At 40.0% G+C, this 24,235-nt stretch overlaps 1 protein-coding gene across 6 annotated transcripts in view; it reads left to right on the plus strand.

Moving 5' to 3' along the window:
* Window positions 1-24,235, plus strand: part of ttc28 (tetratricopeptide repeat domain 28) — a 760,569-nt gene that overhangs the window by 612,048 nt on the left and 124,286 nt on the right. For 3 of the 6 annotated variants that reach the window (XM_072588038.1, XM_072588040.1, XM_072588043.1), the window contains one exon: window positions 15,564-15,707. The exons of 1 other annotated variant lie outside the window; for it this stretch is intronic. In XM_072588038.1, the coding sequence (XP_072444139.1) occupies window positions 15,564-15,707 (144 nt within the window). The remainder of the gene's footprint in view (window positions 1-15,563; window positions 15,708-24,235) is intronic. 2 more of the 6 variants (XM_072588039.1, XM_072588041.1) reach the window with 1 other exon arrangement.

The raw sequence follows: 24,235 nt of genomic DNA on the forward strand, positions 1-24,235 counted from the left end.
GATATTATGTGCAAGAGTGTTTCATGTATGGTGGGATTTGTGTGACCGAATGCACTCTAGAAGCTGGCCAGTCTCCTTTTCAAATAAACCCATGCATTGTGATACAGTTAAGACAAGATTTAAGCTTCAGGAAACAACCAGTTACGTGTTCAAGTCCAGGATGTTACATTTTTGGGGAAAATAAATAGTTACTCAATTAATAAATTTCTCAATAAATTTGCTGTCGAAACATACAAAATGACCTTACAAGAACTCAACATGAGCACTGTTATGGTTTTGATTTAGGTTAGCTTCATTGTAAAGTTTTTGGTGTGTGCTTACAAAATACCATGTATGTATGCTCGTATGAAGTGTTTCCAACAACTAGTGAAGGAACAGTGGATTTGGTTTCAAAATTGCACTTTGAGACTCTGCAATTAGAGATGAGGGGAAAACTATATTAAAGCTGTATGAATCGATGAAAACTATACGGAAACTAGATTAAAGACCGAAATTGGAATGAGGGAATCTTGGGAGCGGGTTGGATTTTCAAAAGATGAATATATGGTCTTCAAACAAAGTGCTTTCAATCAGAGCCATTGCTATTGTTAAACCACATTTGTAAATCAGTTCCCTATGACTAAAAGGAAGTAGGAAGATTTGTGTTTATGAAATGCCTTTAATGACCACAACCTCAGGGCATCTTGAAATGTGTGATTTCAATGAAGATCTATTATTCTTTTCCTCATCTGTCCCTAACAATAATTGTGAAGCTTTCATAACTTAAGAACATAAGAAAGAAAAGATCATGTAGCCTATTGAGCATGCTCTGTCATACACTATGAACATAGTTGATCTTATTGGTTTCAACGAGACTTTCCTGTCTGCTCTCATTATCCTTTATTTTCCTGAGACACCAAACTCTTTCTGTCTCCACCCAGTATACTAACCCTCTGGCATTCAGAGTTCCAAACATTCATAATGTTTTGATTGAAGGAATTTCTCCTCATCTCAGTCCTAATTGATTGGCTTCTTGTCCAGAAACTGTGCCCTTTGCTTTTCCTAACTGAGGAATCAAGAACAAAATCTCAGTATTGACCTTGTCATGTTTTTTTTTAATCTAGACTATTTCAATGACATCACCTTGCATTCTTCTCAACCCCAGAGAGTTAAACTTAATTTGCTCAAACTGTCAGCATGGGACAACTATGTCATCCCAGGCCAAGTGCAATCTATTGAACCTTCATTGCATCTCCAATGCAAATATATTCTTCCTTCAACATGGAGACTGTTATTGCTTACGGTATTCCAGGTTTGTCAAAAAGCCCAATGCAACTGTAGCAAGAATTATTCATGTATGCCCGTCCCTTTTCAATAAGGACCAAAATACCGTTTGCTTTTCTCATTATTTTCTGTTCCTGCATGCTAATATTTTGCATTCTTTCTAATGTTACACGGAAGTTTCTCTGAGCATTGATGTTTACAAGTTACATCCTTTAAACTTTTCTGCTTTTCTTTTCTTATGACCAAAGTGAATGATCTTATACTTCCCCACCTAATACTCCATCTGATTCCTTACCATGTGACTTGTTGCCATTAACTTAACCCCTCTGTAACTGTTTGTACCCTTCTATGTTTTTGGTGTGACTTGCATCCCAATCTATCTTGCTGTTGTCAGCAAACATAAACACTTTACTCTGTTCATCTGATTCATTTCAAAAGTAAACAGCTGAGGCTTCATAGTGGGCCTTTTAGCATTCCACTTCTCAGCCGCCAGCATGAAAATGCCCATTTATCCCTACTCTGCTTTCTGTCCGTTAACTAATCCTCTCTCCACGTTCATACATCAACCCAGCTTCATGAATGTGTATCCTGTCATTTTAACCTTTTGTCAAATGCCTTTTGGAAATCCAGGTAGAATACATCTACCGGCTTTCATTTTTCTACTGTACAAGTAAAAATTTAAAAATTCTTACATATTTGTTTGCTTTTGTAAACTCATGTTGATTTTATTTAAAAAATGTATGATTTTCTAAGTGCTGTCGTTAAGAGCTCCTTATTAATAAGATCCACTACTTGATGACTCATGTCAAATTAACTGGCCTGTGGTTAAACCATTTTCTCTCTCCTTCCTTTCTTGAATAGCGATGTTACATTAGTTAACTTCCAATCTCAATTCTGTAAAAGTGTCACTAGATCTGAAACATTAGCTCTGATTTCTGTCCACAGATGCTGCCAGACCTGCTGAGCTTTTCCAGCAATTTATGTTTCTTGTTTCCAATCTTCTGGGACTGTTTTGGAATTTAGGAAATTTTGGCAAATCATAGACTGTGTAGCCACTACCTCTGTAGTTATCTCTTTTAGAACCTTAGAATATAGGTTATCAGGTCGAACAGATTTAAAGTTTTTATTTTTCTGATGATTCCAGTCTCACATTCTTGTGTTTTTCCTTTTAGTTAACTTTCTGAAGGCTTAATGTTGTTTTGTAAAATACAACTCTAATTTGCCTGTCTCATGACTGCTTACTTCCATCTTTAAACTTTGACAAGTCACTATTTAATCCCCACTGCCACGGAAACTCTCACCTAAACATTTGTCATCATTTAACTGCACTCTGTATAGAGTCATAGAGTCATAGAGATGTACAGCATGGAAACAGACCCTTTGGTCCAACCCGTCCATGTTGACCAGATATCCCAACCCAATCTAGTCCCACCTGCCAGCACACGGCCCATATCCCTCAAAACCCTTCCTATTCATATACCCATCCAAATGCCTCTTAAATGTTGCAATTGTACCAGCCTCCACCACTTCCTTTGGCAGCTCATTCCATACACGTACCACCCTCTGTGTGAAAACGTTGCCCCTTAGGTCTCTATATCTTTCCCCTCTCACCCTAAACCTATGCCCTATAGTTCTGGACTCCCCGACCCCAGGGAAAAGACTTTGTCTATTTACCCAAACCATGCCTCTCATAATTTTGTAAACCTCTGTAAGGTCACCCCTCAGCCTCCGACGCTCCAGGGAAAACAGCCCCAGCCTTTTCAGTCTCTCCCTATAGCTCAAATCCTCCAACCCTGGCAACATCCTTGCTGAACCCTTTCAACTTTCACAACATCTTTCCGATAGGAAGGAGACCAGAACTGCATGCAATATTCCAACAGTGGCCTAACCAATATCCTGTACAGCCGCAAGATGACCTCCCAACTCCTGTATTCAATGCTCTGACCAATAAAGGAAAGCATACCAAGCGCCTTCTTCACTATCCTATCTACCTGTGACTCCACTTTCAAGGAGCTATGAACCTGCACTCCAAGGTCTCTTTGTCAGCAACACTCCCTAGGACCTTACCATGAAGTGTACAAGTCCTGCTAAGATTTGCTTTCCCAAAATGCAGCACCTTGCATTTATCTGAATTAAACTCCATCTGCCACTTCTCAGCCCATTGGCCCATCTGGTCCAGATCCTGTTGTAATCTGAGGTAACCCTCTTCGCTGTCCACTACACTTTCAATTTTGGTGTCATCTGCAAACTTACTAACTTGACCTGCGAACATCTGCCCCCAATCAGCTTTCGAAAGTTCTTGCCTAATACCGTCAAAATTGGCCTATCTCCAATTTACAACTTCAACTTTTAGATCTGGTCTATCCTTTTCCATCACTATTTTAAATCTAATAGATTATGATTGCTGGCCCCAAAGTGCTCCCCCACTGACACCTCAGTCACCTGCCCTGCCTCATTTCCCAAGAATAGGTCAAGTTTTGCACCTTCTCTGGTAGGTACATCCACATACTGAATCAGAAAATTGTCTTGTACGCAGTTAAGAAATTCCTCTCCATCTAAACCTTTAACACTATGGCAGTCCCAGTCTATGTTTGGAAAGTTAAAATCCCCTACCATAACCACCCTATTATTCTTACAGATAGCTGAGATCTCCTTACAAGTTTGTTTCTCAATTTCCCTCTGACTATTAGGGGATCTATAATACAATTCCAATAAGGTGATCATCACTTTCTTATTTCTCAGTTCAACCCAAATAACTTCCCTGGATGTATTTCCAGGAATATCCTCCCTCAGTACAGCTGTAATGCTATCCCTTATCAAAAATGCCACTCCCCCTCCTCTCTTGCCTCCCCTTCTATCTTTCCTGTAGCATTAAGCTGCCAGTCCTGCCCATCCCTGAGCCATATTTCTGTAATTGCTATGATATCCCAGTCCCATATTGCTAACCATACCCTGAGTTCATCTGCCTTCCCTGTTAGGCCCCTTGCATTGAAATAAGTGCAGTTAATTTATTAGTCCTACCTGCCCTGACTGTTTGACTCGCTTCTGTTCTCAACTGTACCAGTGTCAGATTGATCAATTTCCTCACTATCTCCCTGGGTCCCACCCCCCCACCTTACTAGTTTAAATCCTCCCGAGCAGCTCTAGCAGTCCCCTTCCAATTTCGGCGCAATCCGTCCTTCTTGTACAGGTCACTTCTACCCCAAAAGAGATTCCAATGATCCACAAATGTGAATCCTTCTCCCATACACCAGCTCCTCAGTCATGCATTCATCTGCTCTATCCTCCTATTCCTGGCCTCACTAGCTCATAGCACTGGGAGTAATCCAGATATTACTACTCTCGAGGACCTTTTTAAATTTCTGCCTAACTCTCTGTAATCTCCATTCAGAATCTCAACCTTTTCCCTTCCTATGTCATTGGTTCCAAAGTGGACAATGACTTCTTACTGGCCCCTCTACCCCGTGAGAACATTCTGCACTTTCTCTGAGACATCCTTGATCCTGGCACCAGGGAACAACACACCATTCTGCTTTTTTGCTGGTGGCCACAGAAACGTCTGTCTGTACCTCGGACTACAGAATCCCCTAACACAATTGATCTCTTGGAAGCCTATGTACCCCTCATTGCATTAGAGCCAGTCTCAATACCAGAAACTTGGTTGTTTGTACTATGTTCCCCTGAGAATCCATCCCCCCCTACATTTTCAAAAACAGCATACCTGTTTGAAATGGGTATATCCACAAAAGACTCCTGCACTAGCTGCCTACCTCTCATACCTTTCCTGAAGTTAACCCATCTATGCGACTGTATCTGAGACTTCCCCCCTTCCTATAACTGTCATCCATCACATACTGTTGCTGTTGCAAATTCCTCATCGCTTCTAACTGTCTCTCCAACCGATCCATTCGATCTGATAAGATTCGCATCCAACAGCATTTATGGCAGATATAATCTGCAGTAACCATTAAACTCTCTTTAAACCCCCACATCTGACAAGAAGTACAAATCACTGTACTAAAGGCCATTTTTGCTCCTTCACAATCTACAGACCCAGAAAATAACACTGTCTTATTCCTCTATAAAACACTGCCCCAGGTTAAATTAATAGTTATGGCTTATATTTTAAGTTTAATCAAGAGACATATTTCCAAAAACATATAATCAAGAAAGAACCCACTCTGATCACCACTGCAGCCTTTCTGTTGGACACACTTAAAACAACAGTTAACTTATCTGATTCTGTGCTGTGAACTTTGCCCAAACAGGTTCCTCCAAGATTAGTTGTGAATTTCACTGTTTGTTAATTTTCCCAGACGCACTCCAATGTCCAGTGATACATGAATTCAAAACAGCAAAGGCAGTAACTGTGCAGGTTCGTTCTCTCTCTCTCTCTCCTGCACTGTCCTCACCATGTGCTTCCTTTGTCTGCTCTTCTCCCTTTTAAACTGCTGTTGTTTTTTTACTTTTTTTTTCCAAAGTTCCAAAACAATGCAACAACATATAAAACAGTAATTGCTGCTCCTGGAATTCGAGGAAATCACCTCCAGCACCTAAAATACCTCCAAAAAAGGAGCAGCTGTTACAGCCAGAAGTTTTTCCCGTCTTCCATCTTGGATTACCCAGAATATAAACTCCTTATTTATTCAAATCTCTGCTGCTTACTTTTCCCATTTAAAAAATTATAGTTTTTACACCTTTCAATTTTGTTATCACCAATTTTGCAGTCTTGGTCTTAAAATACAATTACTTTTTCATTTTGTTTTCAAACCTCTCCATTGCTCCAACTCTCTACTTGACCTCTCTTTTTTTGTACTTTTCCTGGTGTTTCGGCTTTGTTTTTAGCCATGTCTGCATTTCCACACTTCTCTGTAGTGTCACTTCTACCCCTCTCTCTCTTTGAACACCTCCTCTGCAGCAGTAACATTATATTCCTCATTCTGTTCTATTACCCTCGTGCACTTGGTGTATGCTGTGACCTGCCTGTATTGCATGCAAACAAAACTTTTCACTCTCTAGGTACATATGACAATAATAACTTAAACCAAAAAGCTTGTTTATTGCCATTCAAAGCCTCCTTTAAAGTCAGCTGTTTGGTTGTGCCTTTGGTAACTTCACTTGCTCTTTCTTCATCTTTCTTTTGTGTCCACCCTTCTTCTGTGAAGACTGTTTACAGTGTTTCTTCACATGCAAGGTGCTATACATTACTGATAATTCTGTTCAATCATTTAATCTGAACCAGCACAGCCTAATAAGGAGCCAGATCAGGAAAGGATGTGCCCACGCATATGTTGTGAAATGTCTGTCTTTAATATTAGATTTGGACGTCAGGACTATGGAATAACATGTATAATAAGGATTTTGCATTTCATGAAACAATGCACCATTTCTAATTCTGTTCCACTTTTGAACAGTTTCCAAACTCTCTTTGCCATTCCCTCGAATACTTTCCATCATGTTTTAAATTTTAGGAATAGAATGAATTAGCAGATTTTAAATCAGATTGAACTTTTCAACACATTTATTGAGCAGATATTCAAAGAAGTGTAGAGTTTTCAGCACACTGGAGACAGAAGAAGAGCAGGCCATTTAACCCTTCAAGCTTATTCCACATTCAGTGAGATCCCTGGCTAACTACATTTACTCACCTTTGCCCCAGTTCCCTAATATCTTCGGTAGAAATCTATTAATCACAGATTTAAAGTGATTCATTGCAAATTGTTCTTTGCAGAAGAGATTTCCAAATGAAACCATCATCAGCTTATTGAAATATTTCCTAATTTGACCCTGAAGAGGCTTGGCTTTAATTTTTTAATTATGCCTGACTAAAGTTCTCACCAAGCAGAAATATTAAAATATTTTATTAACAGGTAGTCAAGTAAAGCCTAAATCTTTTAAACTTAGGGATATATGAATAAGCTCAAAATTGAACCCTTGGACTCCTCATAACTGAATGAAATATTGTAGGTGTTGTCTAAAGAGGTAAATGTGTAGAACCACTTGCATCCTTATCCCCTAGACAGTAACACGATTGTTCTTTTTGTACCTGTCCATGGTGTTTTAATGATCTTTGTATATGAGCCCTCAAAACAAAATTGCATCCATCAGTATCACTAAAGGCTATTTAATGGATCGTTATCTTATTATAGTTATTATAGACATTATCTGCTGCATTTGTAGACAGCAGTTGGGTCAATATAACCTTCTCAGATGGTAAACTGTTGACCTTGCCAGTGGTGGCCTAACATATGAAATAATAAAAAATGTTTTTCACAAATGTATTTCACAATTGTGTACAGATTAAGGCAGTACATAAACACAACTGTCCCCCACAGCTTGGAGTCAGATCTAGCACAAAGGAAGATGGTTGTGGTTGGTTGAGGTCCAATCATCTATTCCCATGACATCATTGCAGGAATTCCTCAGGGCCAAACCATCATCAGCTGCTTCATCAATACAATTCTCAGCATCATGAGTCGAGTTGTGGAGATAGTCCTAGAGACATACAGTACGGAAACAGGACCTTTGGTCCAACTTGTCCATGCCGATCAGCTATCCTATATAAGTTTAGTCCCATTTGCCAGCATTCGGCACATATCCCTCTAAATCCTTTCTACTCATGTACCCATCCACACGTCTTTTGAACGAAATTGTACCAGCCTCCACCACTTGCGCTGGCAGCTCATTCCATACACTGTCTTTATTGGGCAGTACATCGGGTATAGGAGTTGGGAGGTCATGTTGCGGCTGTATAAGGCAGTGGTTCAGCCACTTTTGGAGTATTGCATGTAATTCTGGTCTCCTTCCTATAGGAAGGATGTTGTAAAACTTGAAAGGGCACAGAAAAGATTTATGAGGATGTTGCCAGGGTGGCAGGGTTTGAGCTTTAGAGAGAGGCTGAATAGACTGGGTCTACTTTCCCTAGGATATCGGAAGATTGAGGGGTGACCTTATAGAGGTTTCTAAAATTATTAGAGATGTGGATCGTGGAAATAGGCAAGGGGTAAATAGGGGTGGTGGAGTCCAAAACTAGATGACATAGGTTTAAGGTGAGAGGGGAAAGATATAAAGGGGACCTAAGGATCAACTTTTGTTCATTGATGATTACACAATGTTCACTTCTATTCATAGTACCTCAATGAAGATGCCCAGGTCTATATGCAGCAAGACCAAGCTCAACACAATCAAACAGAGTGAATATGGTTTTCTGAAAGCAAATTCATGTTTAATAAATCTGCTAGAGTTCTTTGGGAACAACATGTAAAGTTGATAAAAGAATTCTGGTAGATGTGTTTGGATTTCTCAAAAGCATTCAGAAAGGAGCGAGGTAAAAGGTTATTGCACAAGTTGGGGGCTCATGGTATTGGCAGCAATATATGAGCGTGCAATGAGGATTGATAAATGTGGAAGGCAGAATTAGGAATAATTGATCTTTTTCAGGTTTGAAAGAAATGGTTATTGGATTGCCATAAGGATTAGACCCTGATGCCCCAATGATTTGCTATCCATATTAATGAGGTGTAGGAAGGTGGCAGAGTATAATGTATCCAAATTTGCAGATGTTACAAGAATAGTTGGGAGACTATGTTGTGATGAGGACAAAAGGAATCTGCAAGTAGTTACAGATTGGTTGAGTCAAATGTCAAAAACCTGACAGAGGGAGTTTAAAAATATGTAAATCAATATGTAATGAACTTTGATAGAAAGGAAGGGGTGGCACGGTGGCTCGGTAGTTAGCACTGTTGCTTCACAGTGCCAGGGACCTGGGTTCGATTCTAGCCTTGGATGATTGCTTGTATAGAGTTTTCGCATTCTCCCCATGTCTGCATGGGTTTTCTCCGGGTGCTCTGATTTCCTTCCACAATCTAAAGATGTGCCGGTCAGGTGAATTGGCCATGCTAAACTGCCCATAGTGTTCAGGGATGTGGAGGCTTGGTGCCTTAGTCAGGGGTAAATATAGGGTATGGCAATGCGTCAGGGTGACTTTGGAGGGTTGGTGTGGACTTGTTGGGCTGAAGGGCCTGTTTCCACACTGTAGGGATTTTAATTCTAATCAAAAGGTAGTCTATTGTTTAAATGGAGAGAAACTTAAAAAAAAATGAGCAACAAAGAATCTGGCTGTTCTTCTGCGTGGAAAATTAGCATGTAGGTGCAGCATGTAATTAAGTAACTAGAATTTTGGCTTATTGCCAGGGTTTGGAGTTTAAAAATAGGAAGGTCTTATTACAAAAAAAACTAAAGAATTGCGGATGTTGGAGATTAAAAACAAAAACAGAAATCTCAGCAAATCTAGCAGCACCGATGGCATTTTGAAGAAGAGTCATTGGACCCAAACCATTAAAACTTCTTACATCTGTACAGGGTGCTGATGAGGCTGCACCTGGAGTATTGTGGGCAATTTTGGACCCTGTAATGAAGAAAAGACGCATAGGCATCGGAAGCAGTTAAAAAAGATAGACGAGGCTGATTCCTGGGGTGAAGGGATCAACAACAGCTAAAGAATTTAGGCCTTTACCCTCATTCTTTTAAACACTGATGATTAATCTTGTGGAAACATCCAAGATTCTGAAGGGGCTTGACAAGGTAGATGTTAAGATGTTTCCAACAATAATAGAGTGTCAATCTAGGGGATATAGTTTCAGAACCAGAGGATACTCATTTAATACTGAGATGCGAAGGAGTCTCATCTCTTGGAAGTAGTGAATATCTGGAATTCTCTATGCTAGAAAATTGTGAAGCTTAGATTGCAACAAATATGTAAAGAGTCTCTAGATATAATTTTGAAACATTGGCGAGCTGAGGACTGTGAGAATCAAAAAATGTTGAACATTGGGGCAGATAAGCTATGAATTTATTGAAAAAACAGAGCATACCTGAGGGGCTGAATGACCACCTGCTACTCCTATTTCTAATGTTCACACAAGTCTGGAAAAGAAGATAAAATCTAACCATCCTCCATTATGATGCAATGGCATTTCCATCACTGAATTCTTTTATTAACATCCTGGCAGTTACCATTGAACAGAAACTGGATTGGACCAACTATACGTACCACCCTCTGTGTGAAAAAGTTGGCCCTTAGGTCTCTTTTATATCTTTCCCCTCTCACCCTAAACCTATGCACTCTAATTCTGGACTCCCCCACTCCAGGGAAAAGACTTTGTCTATTTATCCTATCCATGCCCCTCGTAATTTTGTAAACCTCCATAAGGTCACCCCTCCGCCTCCGACGCTCCAGGGAAAACAGCCCCAGCCTATTCAGCCTCTCCCTATAGCTCAAATCCTACAACCTTGGCAACACCCTTGTAAATCTTTTCTGAACTCTTTCAAGTTTCACAACATCTGAACCATCTTGGCTAATGAATATGGGCAGCTGCTCATGTTGCCATGATGAACACTAACCCCTTGCCCAATTCCATTTAAAAGTTAGTATGCATTCCTTCTGAGAACAAATGAATCTTATTTTCAAAGTTACTGCATTTACAGTAGGCAACTGCAAAACCATTTGTTTTAAATTTTAGCCTAGAATGTAACATAGAGATCTTATGCCACTCAGGAAACACTAAATATATAATACTAAGAGAACACTGTTTTAAATGGCACCCCAATTTCTGACATATAATAAACATAATTTTAATTTCATAAATCTTCACTGATTCTGTTAAAGCAGATAATTAGTTTCTAAGTATTTAGTAGTCACATCCTTTATAATAGATTCTAGTGTTTTTCCTACTCCTACGTGTATGAAATGAGCTGCCAGAGGATGTGGTGGAGGCTGGTATAATTGCAACATTTAAGAGACATTTGGATGAGTATATGAATAAGAAGGGTTTGGAGGGATATGGGCCGGGTGCTGGCAGGTGGGACTAGATTGGGTTGGGATATCTGGTCAGCATGGACAGGTTGGACCGAAGGGTCTGTTTCCATGCTGTACATCTCTATGACTCTATATAAATGCTGTGATGATAAAAGCAGGTCAGCAATTCAGAACTCTGAAGCAAGTAACACAGTTCCAGTCTCTATAAAACCTGTCCACTTCTGCAAGGCAGATGTAGTGAATGAAATTGACTCGTTGGCCCAGGTTAACAACCCCAATCAATCAGGAAAGCCCTGGCTGACCAATTGGGGCGTGGAGACTTTTATTTTCCCCTCACTTCTATTTTGATTTAATCCCTGCCCTCCCCTTCATGTTTTCAATTTCTTAGGCATTCCCCTTTGATGAGAAGGGCACTGCTTGTAACTCGGAGACAGTGAGGCCTGCAGATGCTGGAGATCAGAGTTGAGATTGTGCTGCTGGAAAAGCACAGCAGGTCAGGCAACATCTGAGGAGCAGGAAAATTGACGTTTCGGGCCAGATGATTTTCATCAGGATGATTTTCCTGCTTGTAACTGGCCACTCAGGTGTTTTATTTTCTCCATTGTGGTGGAATGCCAATAAAGTTTTCTGCACATGTTGTTCTTCACTGTGTCCTACACCTACACACACACTTTGGTGGGTCGGTGTGGACTTGTTGGGTGCTGGGGAGGAATAAGCACTATCTCTGTTCAGTGGTAGTGTGGGGGTTTTAAAAAAAATAGGAAATTAGAATCTTCTAAGCAAAAACTGGGGACTGACTCTGAGCTGGCTAAAAAAAATGACCAGGAGATTAGAGTCTCTATTCCTGATGAAGGGCTTTTGCCCGAAACGTCGATTTCGCTGCTCGTTGGATGCTGCCTGAACTGCTGTGCTCTTCCAGCACCACTAATCCAGTAACTCCTCAGTTCAGCCAACTGACTCTGAGCTGACTGACCACAGCCAGTGTACTGTGCACAAGTAAATAAAGGGGGACTTGGTGATGGGATACCAGTCTCAGTGCAGTTACTTTAGCAGAAGTCAAGGGTATGATTGAACTATCTCGACTTGCCTGGATGAGTTCAGCTCCAACAACACAAGAAGCTGACATCAAACAAACTAAAACTGAGCATCCTGCTTACTTGGCATTCCCACTGACGCACCTAAAGATTATTTAACTCCACCACTGATCCACAATGGTAGCAGTGTTTAGTATATCAAGTGCACTGCAGCAACTGACCAAGGCTCCTTTGACAGCATGTTCCAACTCCTACCATATTAGAAGGATACATACAGCAGATATATACTTCAAGCCACACACTATCCTGGCTTGGAGCTATATTGCCACTTCCTTGCTAAATCAAAATCCTGGAGCACTGATCCCAGAAGCATTGTGGGTGTATTTGTACCAGCTGGACTGTATTGATTTAAGTATATGGATCACCACCACCCCCTCAACGGCAAGTAGTGATGGACAGCAAATGTTGGCCTTGCCATTGGTGCCCACATTCCAAGAACAAATTTAAAAATATTTTCTTTGTTTGGAAGTTTTTCTTTTAATTTTTGCAAAATAAGCATTACAGTCTGGCTAACTGTGTGTGTTTAATTATACTAAACTTTGAGTGACCTTTCAAGTAATGACTAATTGATTAATTTGGTATTTTCACAGGATTCTAGTCCAGCTGTTAGGCCCATGTGCTCATGCCAAGCTTTATTGACAACACTGAAATGGCCATTGGAAGTTCATCTGTGAGCCAGTTTTAGAGTCCAACAGATGTGAAAACTGTATAAAGTAAAATGTATAAATAAACAATTGGTCGATAGTCCCATTTATTTTTTATTTTTGCTCTTCAGAGTTGCCTAATGTGAGGCATCAGATTGTGATATGTTGCAGCTGTGGTGAGATGTAGTTCACTTAGTTAAAAGTAGATAAATGACAAACATATTTTAAGTTGGAGTATGATATATTTTGGAACAGCACACAATTGCATATTCCGTTAGCATACCTCAAGGTAGATTTGTTTTGGACTGAATTGGTGACCAAACAAGTTAATTTCTCGGTCTCCATGTTAGCTGTTGTAGTCAATGGTTCCATCATGCAATGTCCCCTGAGGTTCAAAACTGCCACAGCCACCACTTCTTTAAAAAACTCAGCTTTGACATGCCTGTCTTTGCAGGCTGTTGCCTCATCTCAAACCTCCTTTTTCACTTCAAAGACCTTGAATAGGTTGTTGCCTCCCAAATCTGTGTTCTAATTTCTTTAAATAGGTATCTACTCTGACGCAGCACTGAAACAGCTGTAAGCAAAGCCACAGATGACATCCTTTTTGACTGGGATGCACTATCCATCCTTGACCTCTGCAACCTCTGATGTCATCAACTAAGTCATTCTCCCCTTCTCCTAATGCCTCTTTGTTGTCCAAGTCAATTATCTGTTAGAATCGAGTCTAATTCCAGCAATGACTTCCCCTTCAGTCTCAGTTTTGGAGTCCCCAACGCTCTATCTTTTAGGCCTGTCTCTTCCTCTTTTATTCCATACGGTCTGACAGCATTATCACAGATACTGGGCAAGTTCCACATGTAGGCTTATGACACCAAATTCTACCTCTGTTTTTTTACCTCACACGAAATCTGTGTTGGCAGTAATACCAAGGTAAATTACTTCAGAAGCTGAAAATTTGAAAGAAAAATTTTTAAAAATGCTTGAAAGTTCAGATGCTGCGTATTTTGGCATTCTCTTGCTTTTAAACCCCGGGTTGACAAACTTATTTGTCTGTCCAAGGTTTGTAGCTCGGGTGCCCATTGCCGTGCTTGTGGGTATGTTGGCTGAGCTGGGAAGTTGAACTGAAGACGTTCCATCCCTTGTCTAGTTGACATCTTATTTACCTGTTATTTAAACCTGATTGAACCACAAGATTCACACATTTAACCTAGAGCTTCCCAAGTGTAGTTACCAGCTGAGATTTTGAGGTTGTGAGCTATGGAGCCGTAATGCCTGATCCTTTCCCTTCGCTGTAATAGGTCTTCCCTTCACCTTACGCAGTTTACTAAGAGGTTTAACCATTTTCAAACCTCCGAGTCACATTGAAAAAAATGTTCTTTCCTTCTAGCTCATTGATTGTGTCAGTCTCAACCTGACTGCTGACAACCTCCTGTTAGTCCACCCCCATGTGACCATCACAAAGGTTCCCTAGTTCCACCTCTGAATTCCTGCCTGCCTCTGTCCTTTACATTACCTGATGTTGATACCTTCGGGAAAAGGAGGAAAGTAAGAAAGAAAACTATGGTGATCTGATCTGGCTTATATTTAAGCTAAACTGATGATGGTATTTAATAGAATCAAGTGAAGCCTTTTCCCTCTTGAACTTCTCTGGCTATATCCCTCGAGATGTTTGAATAAGCAGAAAAGCCAATGTTAACAAATAGTGGGCGTTTTGAAAGTCTTTATTTTGGAAGTGCATTGTTATCAGGGTCAGCACCTTTCAAAATGTGAACTTGACCTTTTATTTGTGTTTGTCTAACAGTTTGCTGAATTATGTCCCTGTATTTGAGAAATGGCAGCTGGCATATGCAGCAGTTATTGGCTGGCCTATGTATGTATGTAAGCACATGCAAACAAACATATACCAGTGCATTTACGCACATAAAACAACAGATGCAAACACATGTAAACATAGGCAGACTTGGCCATGGTGCTTGAGTCTCTACAGACTTTGCTAAATGGAATAAAGTCCGCAAAAGAGAGGGCAAGTAATGAACATCCCAGTCTCACTGAAAATTGATGCTTTTTGCACATGTTTAACATTACACAGATCTGGAAATACTCATGCTAACAATTTGTTGTAAATGCTTTTTTAAAAAGTGAAGAGTCAGCTGTTCCAATTTGTTACACATTACTGAAACAATTAATTTGTACTAAGTGATTGAGTACATACGTGATTGTTATAGCTGTCCAATTGCAAACTTACCCTGAAAATAATGCAATCCCTCCAGCATTTAGTTAAGAGAGATTTAGGGAGCTTTATCAAGTATATTATTAATGGAAGTTTATAATTTCTAAGATTACTTTTATGTTATGAAAATTTTAATTGAACTATGTATATTCATTAAGCATAAGGTCACTGTTTGAAAGTCGGCTCCCCAGTTGTAAGTTGCTTTCAGCTACACCATAGCCATACAATATACATTAGTACCCTACGCATAGGGACCACCGATATTGTTGGCCTGACAATGTTATCTTTTAATTTTATGATGAAGAAGATAGTAGATTTAAATGGTATTTAAATGGTAAGTGAGCAGCTATGATATATAACTGTCATGAATTTCAGGAAAGTTTTCTTTATTCAAAATTTTCAAGTTTTTCTCTATGTTCCCAGTAAAAGGGAGGATCTATGTGTTTTAGTTTTGTAAAGAATATCTAGGAGCTAGAAGCTCATTTGCAATGACGTGGTTGGGATTTTTCTTTCAGTAGGATGTGTTCGAATAGTGAGACAGAGAGTGAGGCAGGAGATCTTCTTGACCAACATTTTGAAGAGATGAACAATAAACTGACTTCCATCACTGATCCAACAGGATTCCTTAGGATGGTCAGCAGGAACAATCTTTTCAACAGGTAGGGATCGTTTTCAACTGCAGGGCCTTATACTGAGAATATTCTGCTATTAAATGCGTAGTATAATTCATTGAAGAGTAATTATCTAAATTAAACAATTTCAGTGGATATAAGATGTCTATCCTGAAAGAATATATTCACATATGCAACATAATAGAGAGAGAACATTTGTGTTATCTCAGAAATAAGCTCACTGAAGTGTGACTTTCCAGATAACCACCACTCAAGAGTATAAATGCTTGTTAATAGCACAATATTATCATTGCGATTTCAGCTTTGGTATTACTTTGATTATTGTACTAAGAAAATAGAGTGTAAGATCATGTTTTGTACGAGGACACCAGCACATTTCAGGAGTTTGACAAGCGGAGTAGCTGATTGGTGAACCTAAGTAACAAGGCAGTTTACTACATACTTGGCAGGGGAGAGAACTGATCATGAGGGTGGTTCTGTCAGAATGAGGCTATCCCATTGCACTTGGGTGTACTGGTGCCTGCAATGTTCCCATATGTGGGATACTCACCTACAAAACTGATAGTAGTGAGAGACTGCATTCGTGTACTGGGATTCTTATGGTGCAGTGGTAATGTCCACGCTTCTAGGCCAGGAGATCCAGGTTCATGTCCCACATGCTCTAGAGATACACCATAATATCTCTGAACAGGTTGACTAGAAAATATCCGAACCTCCTTCCTAGGAGGTCCTTTTGTGGTGCAATGGTGGTGTCCCTACCCTTGCACTGGGAAGCCTAGGTTCAAGTCCCACCTGCTCCAGAGGTGGGTAATAATGTCTCAGAACAGATTAATTTAAAAATAGATTAATAATTTAAAAAATTAACCAGACAATGTCTTTGATTAATCAGAATTTCCAGTTGTCTCTTCTCTTTTTATGCCAAAGCCACATTGTATGTTGAAGTTAACCATAGACTATAGAAATGAGGCAACACAGAAGAGGGTGTTTGGCCAGTCTTGTCCATGCTGACCCAAAGACACCCAGGTGTCCTTTACAATCCCATCCTCCTGCACACAGTGCATAGCCTTGGAGCTTACAGCCTGCAATCTGGGTACTTCTTAAAAGGGTTTATGGCCTCTGCTTCCATCACTAACTCAGGCAGCGAATTCCAGCCACCCACCACCCCTCTGCCTAAAAACATTTTTGTTCATGTCCCTTCTAGTCATTCTGCCACTTAGTTTGAATGTATGACCCCTGATCTTTGAACTCTCTGCCTAGGGAAACCGATTTCTCCTGTTTACTCTGTCACCACTCCCCTGTTTTGTATACCTTGGTGTTGTCACCCCTCAGCCTTCTCTATTCCAAGGAAAATAGCCCCAACCTCTCCTTGTAGCTGCAACTTTCCAGCCCTGGCAACATTCCAGTAAATCTTTTGGGACTCGCTTCCAGAGCAATTATGTCCTTCCTGTAATGTGGTGACCAGAACTGCGCACAATACTCCTGTTGTGGACTCACCAGTTCTTATGCACTTTCATCATTATATCCCTACTTTTGTATTCAGTATCTCTGCCAATAGAGTCATACTGCATGGAAACAGACATGTCGGTCCGACCAGTCCATACCAAACATAATCCCAAACTCAACTAGTCCCAACTGCCAGCTCCTGGCCCATATTCCTCCAAACCCTTCCTATTCGTGTACCTATCCAAATGTCTTTTTAAATGTTGTACTTGTACCCATATCCAACACTTCCTCAGGAAGTTCATTCCGCATGTGAACCCCTTTCTGTGTAAAAAAAAATGCTTATCGTGTCTTTTTAAAATCTCTCTCCTCTCATTTTAAAAATGTGCTCCTTGTCTTGAAATCACCCATCCTAGGGAAAAGACAAGTACCATATTTTATAAACTTCTATCAGGTTGTGCCTCAACCTCCTCTGCTCCAGTGGAAAACGTCCCAGCCTATTCTTATAACTCAAACCTCCCATAGCCGACAACATCTGGTAAATCTCTTCTGAACCCTCTTCAGCTTGATAATATCCTTCCTATAACTGGGTGACCAGAACTAAACACAGTATTCCAGAACAAGCTGCACCAATGTCCTGGACAACTTCAACATGACTTCCCAACTCCAATACTCAAAGGACTGAGCAATGGAGACAAATGTGCCAAACACCTTTCTAATGTGACACAAGCTTCAAAGAATTAAATACCTGCACCCTTACATCCCTCTATTCTACAATACAACCCACAGTGTTACCATTAATTGTATAAGTGCTATCCTTGTTTGTTGTACCAAAATACAATGCTGCACATTTATCCAGATTGATTTCTGCTGTTTTCAGTCCATTGACCTATTTGATCAAGATCCTTTGCAACCTTAGAAAGCCGCCTTCACTGTCGGTTCTGTCACCAATTTTGATTCATCCTCAAACTTACTAGCCATGCCCTCTATATTCTCATCCAAATTATTTCTATAAATGACAAAGGAGAACCCAGAATCAATCCCTATGGAACACCACTGGTGTCAGACTTCCAGGCTGAGAAGCAACCCTTCACCACCACCACAAACCACCTCCAACAATTTACCCATAGCCAAAGTTAGACTCCCAGGTCTATAGTTCCCTGGTGTCTCCTGACAACCTTTCTTTAACAAAGATACAGCATTAAACACCCTCCAGTCATCAGGCACCTTACTTGTAGTTATAGTTGATTCAAATATTTCTGCGAGGGGTCTTGCAATTTCCTCCCTTACTTCCCACAATGTTCTGGGATACATTAGATCAGGTCCCAGAGATTTATCCACCTTTATATTCTCTAAGGCCTTCTGAAATTTCTCTTTTGTAATGTGAACTGTTTTAAAAACATCAAAGTTTATTTTTCTACATTCTCTAGACTCCATTTCTTTCTCCACAGTAAAAACTGACACAAATTCTTCATTTAATATCTCTCCTATCTCCTGGGGTTCAATACAAAGTTGACCTCCTTGATCTTTAAGAGACCCTACCCTCTGGCTAGGTTACCCTCTTGCTCTTTGCCAATGCCATCTCATATCCCCTCTTTGCCTTCCTGATTTCTTTCTTTGGAATGCCCTACACATTTTTAATTGATTAAGAGATGCAATTGAACCAAGTTGTCTATATCTAAAATAAGATGTCTTTTATTCTTGACTAGAACCTCAATATCTTTATTCATCTTTGTTCCTTAATCTTACCAGCCTTACCTTTCACTCTAACAGAAACATAATGCCTCTGAATTCTCATCACCACACTCATAAATGCCTCCAACTTGTCAGACCTCCATTTACCTGCAAACAGTCTACTCCAATCAACTTTGAAAGTTCTTGCCTCATATTAAAATTTGCCTTACTCCAGTTAAAAACTTAAGTTTTATGGAAAGCTTATCCTTTTTCATTTTGAAACTAATAGAATTATGATCACTAGATCTAAAGTTTTCCCCCACTTTTACTTCAGTCACCTGCCCTGCCTTATTGCCCAAGAGATGGTCTAGTTTTGCTCCTTCTCGAGTAGGAGCATCCACATATTGATAAAGAAAATCTTCTTGAACACATTTGACAAATTCTCCACCATCCATACCTTTAACATCATGGTAGCTCCAGTCAATGTTTGAAAAATTAAAATCCCCCAGTATTACAACCTTATTGTGCTTACATATATCTGAGGTCTCCCTACGTATTTGTTTCTCAATTTCCCTTTTACGGTTGGGGGGCCGATAGTACAATCCCATCAGAGAGAGCTTTCCTGTCTTATGTGTGATTTCTATCCATATATTTTCACTGGACAATTTTTAAGAAATATCTTCCTTCATTACAGCAGTAATGCATTCTTTAATTAAAAATGCTGCACACGCACTCCTTTTGTGTCTCCTTTTCTATCCTTCCTATAAAATCTAAAACCTGGAACATTGAGTGCCAGTTGTATCCATCTCTCAGCCAGGTTTCTGTAATAGCTATGGTGTCCCAATCTCATGTTCTTAAACATGCCCTAATCTGTAAGGGCCCTTGTATTGAAATAAAAGCAATTTTGTTCTTCAGAGTTACTACACTCTCTGACTCTCTCATCTTTTTTTTCTAACTGACGTACTCTCTTCAGATTCAGAACCTTCCCCATCAACCCTTCTATTTTCACTGCTATTTAGAATTCTTCATTCCCACTCTCTATCAGTATAAACTCTCCCTTAGTGGCACAAGCAAATCTTCCTGCTAAGATATTGGTCTCTTTGCAGTTTATGTTAGGCTCATCCTTTCTGAAACAAGCCTTTTCTAGCCCAAAAGACATTCCAATTATCCAAAAACTTGAATCCCTGGGCAATACACCAGCTCCTCAGCCAGTGATTTATCTCCTTTATCATTTTGTTTCCTCCCTTATTTGAGTTTGGCTTTGGGAGTAGTTCAGCAATGACTACATTTAAGGTTCTGTTTTTAAATCTTTTACCTAACCTCTTAAATTCACTCTGTACTGTTTTAATCTTTTCCCTAAAAAAAAAGTCATTCCCACCAATGTGTATAAAAATTTATGGCTTCTCCATCTCACATTTGACAATATGCTTGAGACATTTAAAGACATCATTAATCCTTGCCCCAGGAAAGCAACAACCCATTCTAAATTTATGCTTACTGCCACAGAATCTCCTGTTTATGCCCCTGACAGGAGAGTCCCCCATAATAATAATTCTATTAAATTTTGTCAATGCTGCTTAACATAAGAATCATTCCAAGTGATCAATAACTGACTGCCCTTTCCATTTTCCTCAGAGAGACTATCCCCTTCAACAGCTCCAACTGAATATTTATTTGATAGAGGAATAGCCACCAGAGACTTTTGAACTATCTTCTTCCTTTCTCGACGGTCACTCGTCGATCTGACTGATCCTGCTGTGCAATAAGTTTTCTAAATCTACTAGCCATCTCAATCTTTACCTCACATATGCCCTTAATAACACTAAGAGGAATTTTCAATAACGCCTTATATATAAAATAAGCTTCATTTCATTATCAACAGAAAACAATCTTAAAATGGAATATGATTTAAAAATATATACCTCTAAAATATTTTTAAAAATTAAATCACTTAGCTGATTAACTAATTAAAAAGCAACTTCTCTTTAATAAATTCCTCGAACGGAAAAAAACTTCTCCAGAGCTGACCACGTGTAGGACTCCCTGAAACGAAAACACATCTCCTTATTTTAAAAATTGCTTTTTTGTTTTTCAAAGAAATACTTTTGCAATGTAAAATAAAACCTTTACAATGCAGTCTTTTTTAAAAGTTTCTGAATTTAGAATTAAGAAAACCTCAGCCATTCACAATAGACTCTGAAAAGCTTTTTTGGAAATGAAAATCGCGATTTCTTTTGTTTGTTTTTTTTAATGTTAATGGAACAAAATGAATAAAAGTCGTATTAGTGAAATATAATAACTGTAATAACTATGGAAAAAAAACCTATAATAAATCACTAAGTCTGCAATCCCCAGGGCAGCTGCAAGGTCCGTGCTCCTACAGTATTCTCTATCACATACGTGAAGGAGAACATTCCAAATACCTTCTTTACAACCTTCTCCACCTGTAATGCTACCTTTGGGGATCTGTGCACTTGCACATCAAGATCTCTCACTTCAGCTACCCCTCTCATTTATTGTGTTCAGTGAAACCTCATAAATTTTGTCCCATTCCTATATCAACTGCCATCGTCACTAGGTCACTCTGGTCGTATTACTTTCCTGCTTAAGATGAATGCTGCTCAGCCTTACATCTGGTCTTTTGGCGGTTTCTTCTTAAAGATCCATCTGCTTTATTTACTTTCATTCTAGCGATAGGCGTATAACTTTCAAAGCCATGTAGTGAAGGATCTCTCACAATGGTGTTCAGCATTGGAGTTGCAGGATTATGACTCAGCAGACATGACGGAAAGGTATTCATGTCCAAGTCATTATGGTCTGTGAGTTGGAGGGGAATTTGATGGTGATATATGTTCTTCTGCAGCTGCTGCTGTTGACCTCCTAGATGATGAAGGTTGCTGGTTTGATATGTGCAGCTGCAGAAACTTTCACGACTTGTATTGGGTCCTGCAGTGAGTACATAACTGCAGCCACGATATACTGGCGGTAGTGTGCTTTTTAGACCAGGAGTAATGAAGTTGATTTTTCAGAGTCTATGGACGGGATAGCTGCTGCTTGCAATGCTAGAAGAAAGTGAGGACTGCATATGCTGGCGATCAGAGTCAAAAAGTGTGGCACTGAAAAAGGACAGCAGGTCAGGCAGCATCCAAGGAACTTTTTCACGCTACTTGTAATAAACCAACTTGAAGCGTAGATTTATTGTTTGATTCCTTGCCACAGGTCAATGGTGGCAAAGTTGTGTCACAGAGAGTGGGCAATTGATAAGGAATGGACTGCAGGAAACGCAGGAGGATAGCTGTCATTGGGAATCCCATGTCCCCATGCCAGGTCCACGAATCGGGCACTAAGTACCTTGGAATTAGACTTTGCACTCCCACCTAACTCTCTGGAGTCCACAGGAAAGCCCGTCAAGGATTTACTTAGGCTTCTCACATGGTGAGCTTCCCACTTGCTGCTGGGTGATTACCAGTACTGGTAGCATGAGGCTCTGGTGGGCATTAAATGAATATTTCACTGCCTCAATTTTCAGTAGTATGGGATGCCCATCTCTGAGCATATTTGGGGTGGAGGCAGGAAATCATCAGTTACCCATCTCCTACGCTCACTCCTGATTAAATACTCCCTGCCCCTGTATCTCAACTACCAACTAAACTTGCCATGGCGGAAGTCCTTAGATTCTGATCTAAGTGAGTGAGGTTGATAAGAAGCAAAATGATTATGTAAAACAGAATGCTACCCTTACTGGTCTGGCACCATCTCTCTTTAACTGGTGCCTTCCAGCAATTTGCAGGACAACATCAACACTTGATTGAATTGCCTCAATTTGGGAAGACTGCCAGCTCCTCTTGTTTCCTTCTCATTTTAAAGCAACAGCAAACATATTGCTAGCATTTGGAACACCAGAGTGCCATCCCTGTCCCCGTTCTATTTCCCGCCCTCAGTGGACTCATGACAAAGCATTAGACAAGGAATTTCAAGTGCGAGTTTAACTATGATCATAACATGCAGTACTTCAGTACAGCAATTGAATAACATTCACTCTGCAACAAATGGATTACTGGGTGCAAGTGTGAAATGGGTGAAATTGTCTTTTAGATTAGATTAGATTACTTACAGTGTGGAAACAGGCCCTTCGGCCCAACAAGTCCACACCGCCCCGCTGAAGCGTAACCCACCCATACCCCTACATCTACATCTACCCCTTACCTAACACTACGGGCAATTTAGCATGGCCAATTCACCTGACCTGCACACCTTTGGACTGTGGGAGGAAACCGGAGCACCCGGAGGAAACCCACGCAGACACGGGGAGAACGTGCAAACTCCACACAGTCAGTCGCCTGAGGCGGGAATAGAACCCGGGTCTCCGGCACTGCGAGGCAGCAGTGCTAACCACTGTGCCACCGTGCCGCCCATTTCTATACCTATTATGCCCGTTTGCTCCCAGGTTGCTCATAGAGCATTTGTAGCATTCATGATATGGCCATTCACTGAAAAAGTTCCAGAAAACAAAAGCAACAGTGAAGTATTCACTGTGGACCAGCAGTTTAGCAGGGAAGAATGGGATTCTGGATGCTAACCCAAAAACAGCATTAAGCTGTATTTTTAAACTACAATCTGTCAATCCAAGTAATCTTTGCCAACTCACTTTCTTAAACACTTTTCTGTGTATGTTTTGATGGGATTCTGCTCTATTTGAGTCAGTTGATGTGGCACAATAATGGAATCATGTATTCAATTTATTTAATCCACTGTAAATTCTGTACATGTTGTAAACTTGATTCACCTTGTGTTTGTTATTTGTTTTCAACATATGGCATTCAGCTAGTACAAAAGGATTCAGTCAGCTCCAGGTTTCCATTGGCAACCTGCCAAGATTCCAGTGACTCTGGACCCCTACATTTATTCTGATATTCTGCATCTGAATTAATGGAGCCCACGAGTTCCTTGTTCCTGCTTGCCCAGGCACTGATTTCCATTTATGCAAGAATGTTTGATGGCTCAGATGTGAAACTGTATTGAGAGAATATCATGTAATTTGTGATTACTCCAGGTATGGTACAATATAACAGAAATGGATATAGCCTTGAGACACCAGTGGTTGAGGGTGGAGTATTTGGAGGGAAAGGGTAGGAATACGTTCTGATTAGCCAGATGTGCCGAGCAATGTTTCTCCGGGATCTGAACTTGGGTCTTAACTTTTCACCACATCTATTAATGTCTTGGATGAAAGAATTGAGATTTGTTTGTCTATTTTTGTAGCTTACACCAAGGAGACAGTATAAATTACGTAAATTGGAACAGAAATCTGCAAAGGAAATTTAAAGACTTGAGAGAGGGCAAACCCTATTGCAGATGGATTCAACTATAATGACTATGTGATAATTCACTTTAGACCTAAGCTTAAACAATAAGTATATTTTCTTAATACAGAGAGACTA

The sequence above is a fragment of the Chiloscyllium punctatum genome, chromosome 17, assembly GCF_047496795.1.
Source record: "Chiloscyllium punctatum isolate Juve2018m chromosome 17, sChiPun1.3, whole genome shotgun sequence".
Lineage (NCBI taxonomy): Eukaryota > Metazoa > Chordata > Chondrichthyes > Orectolobiformes > Hemiscylliidae > Chiloscyllium > Chiloscyllium punctatum.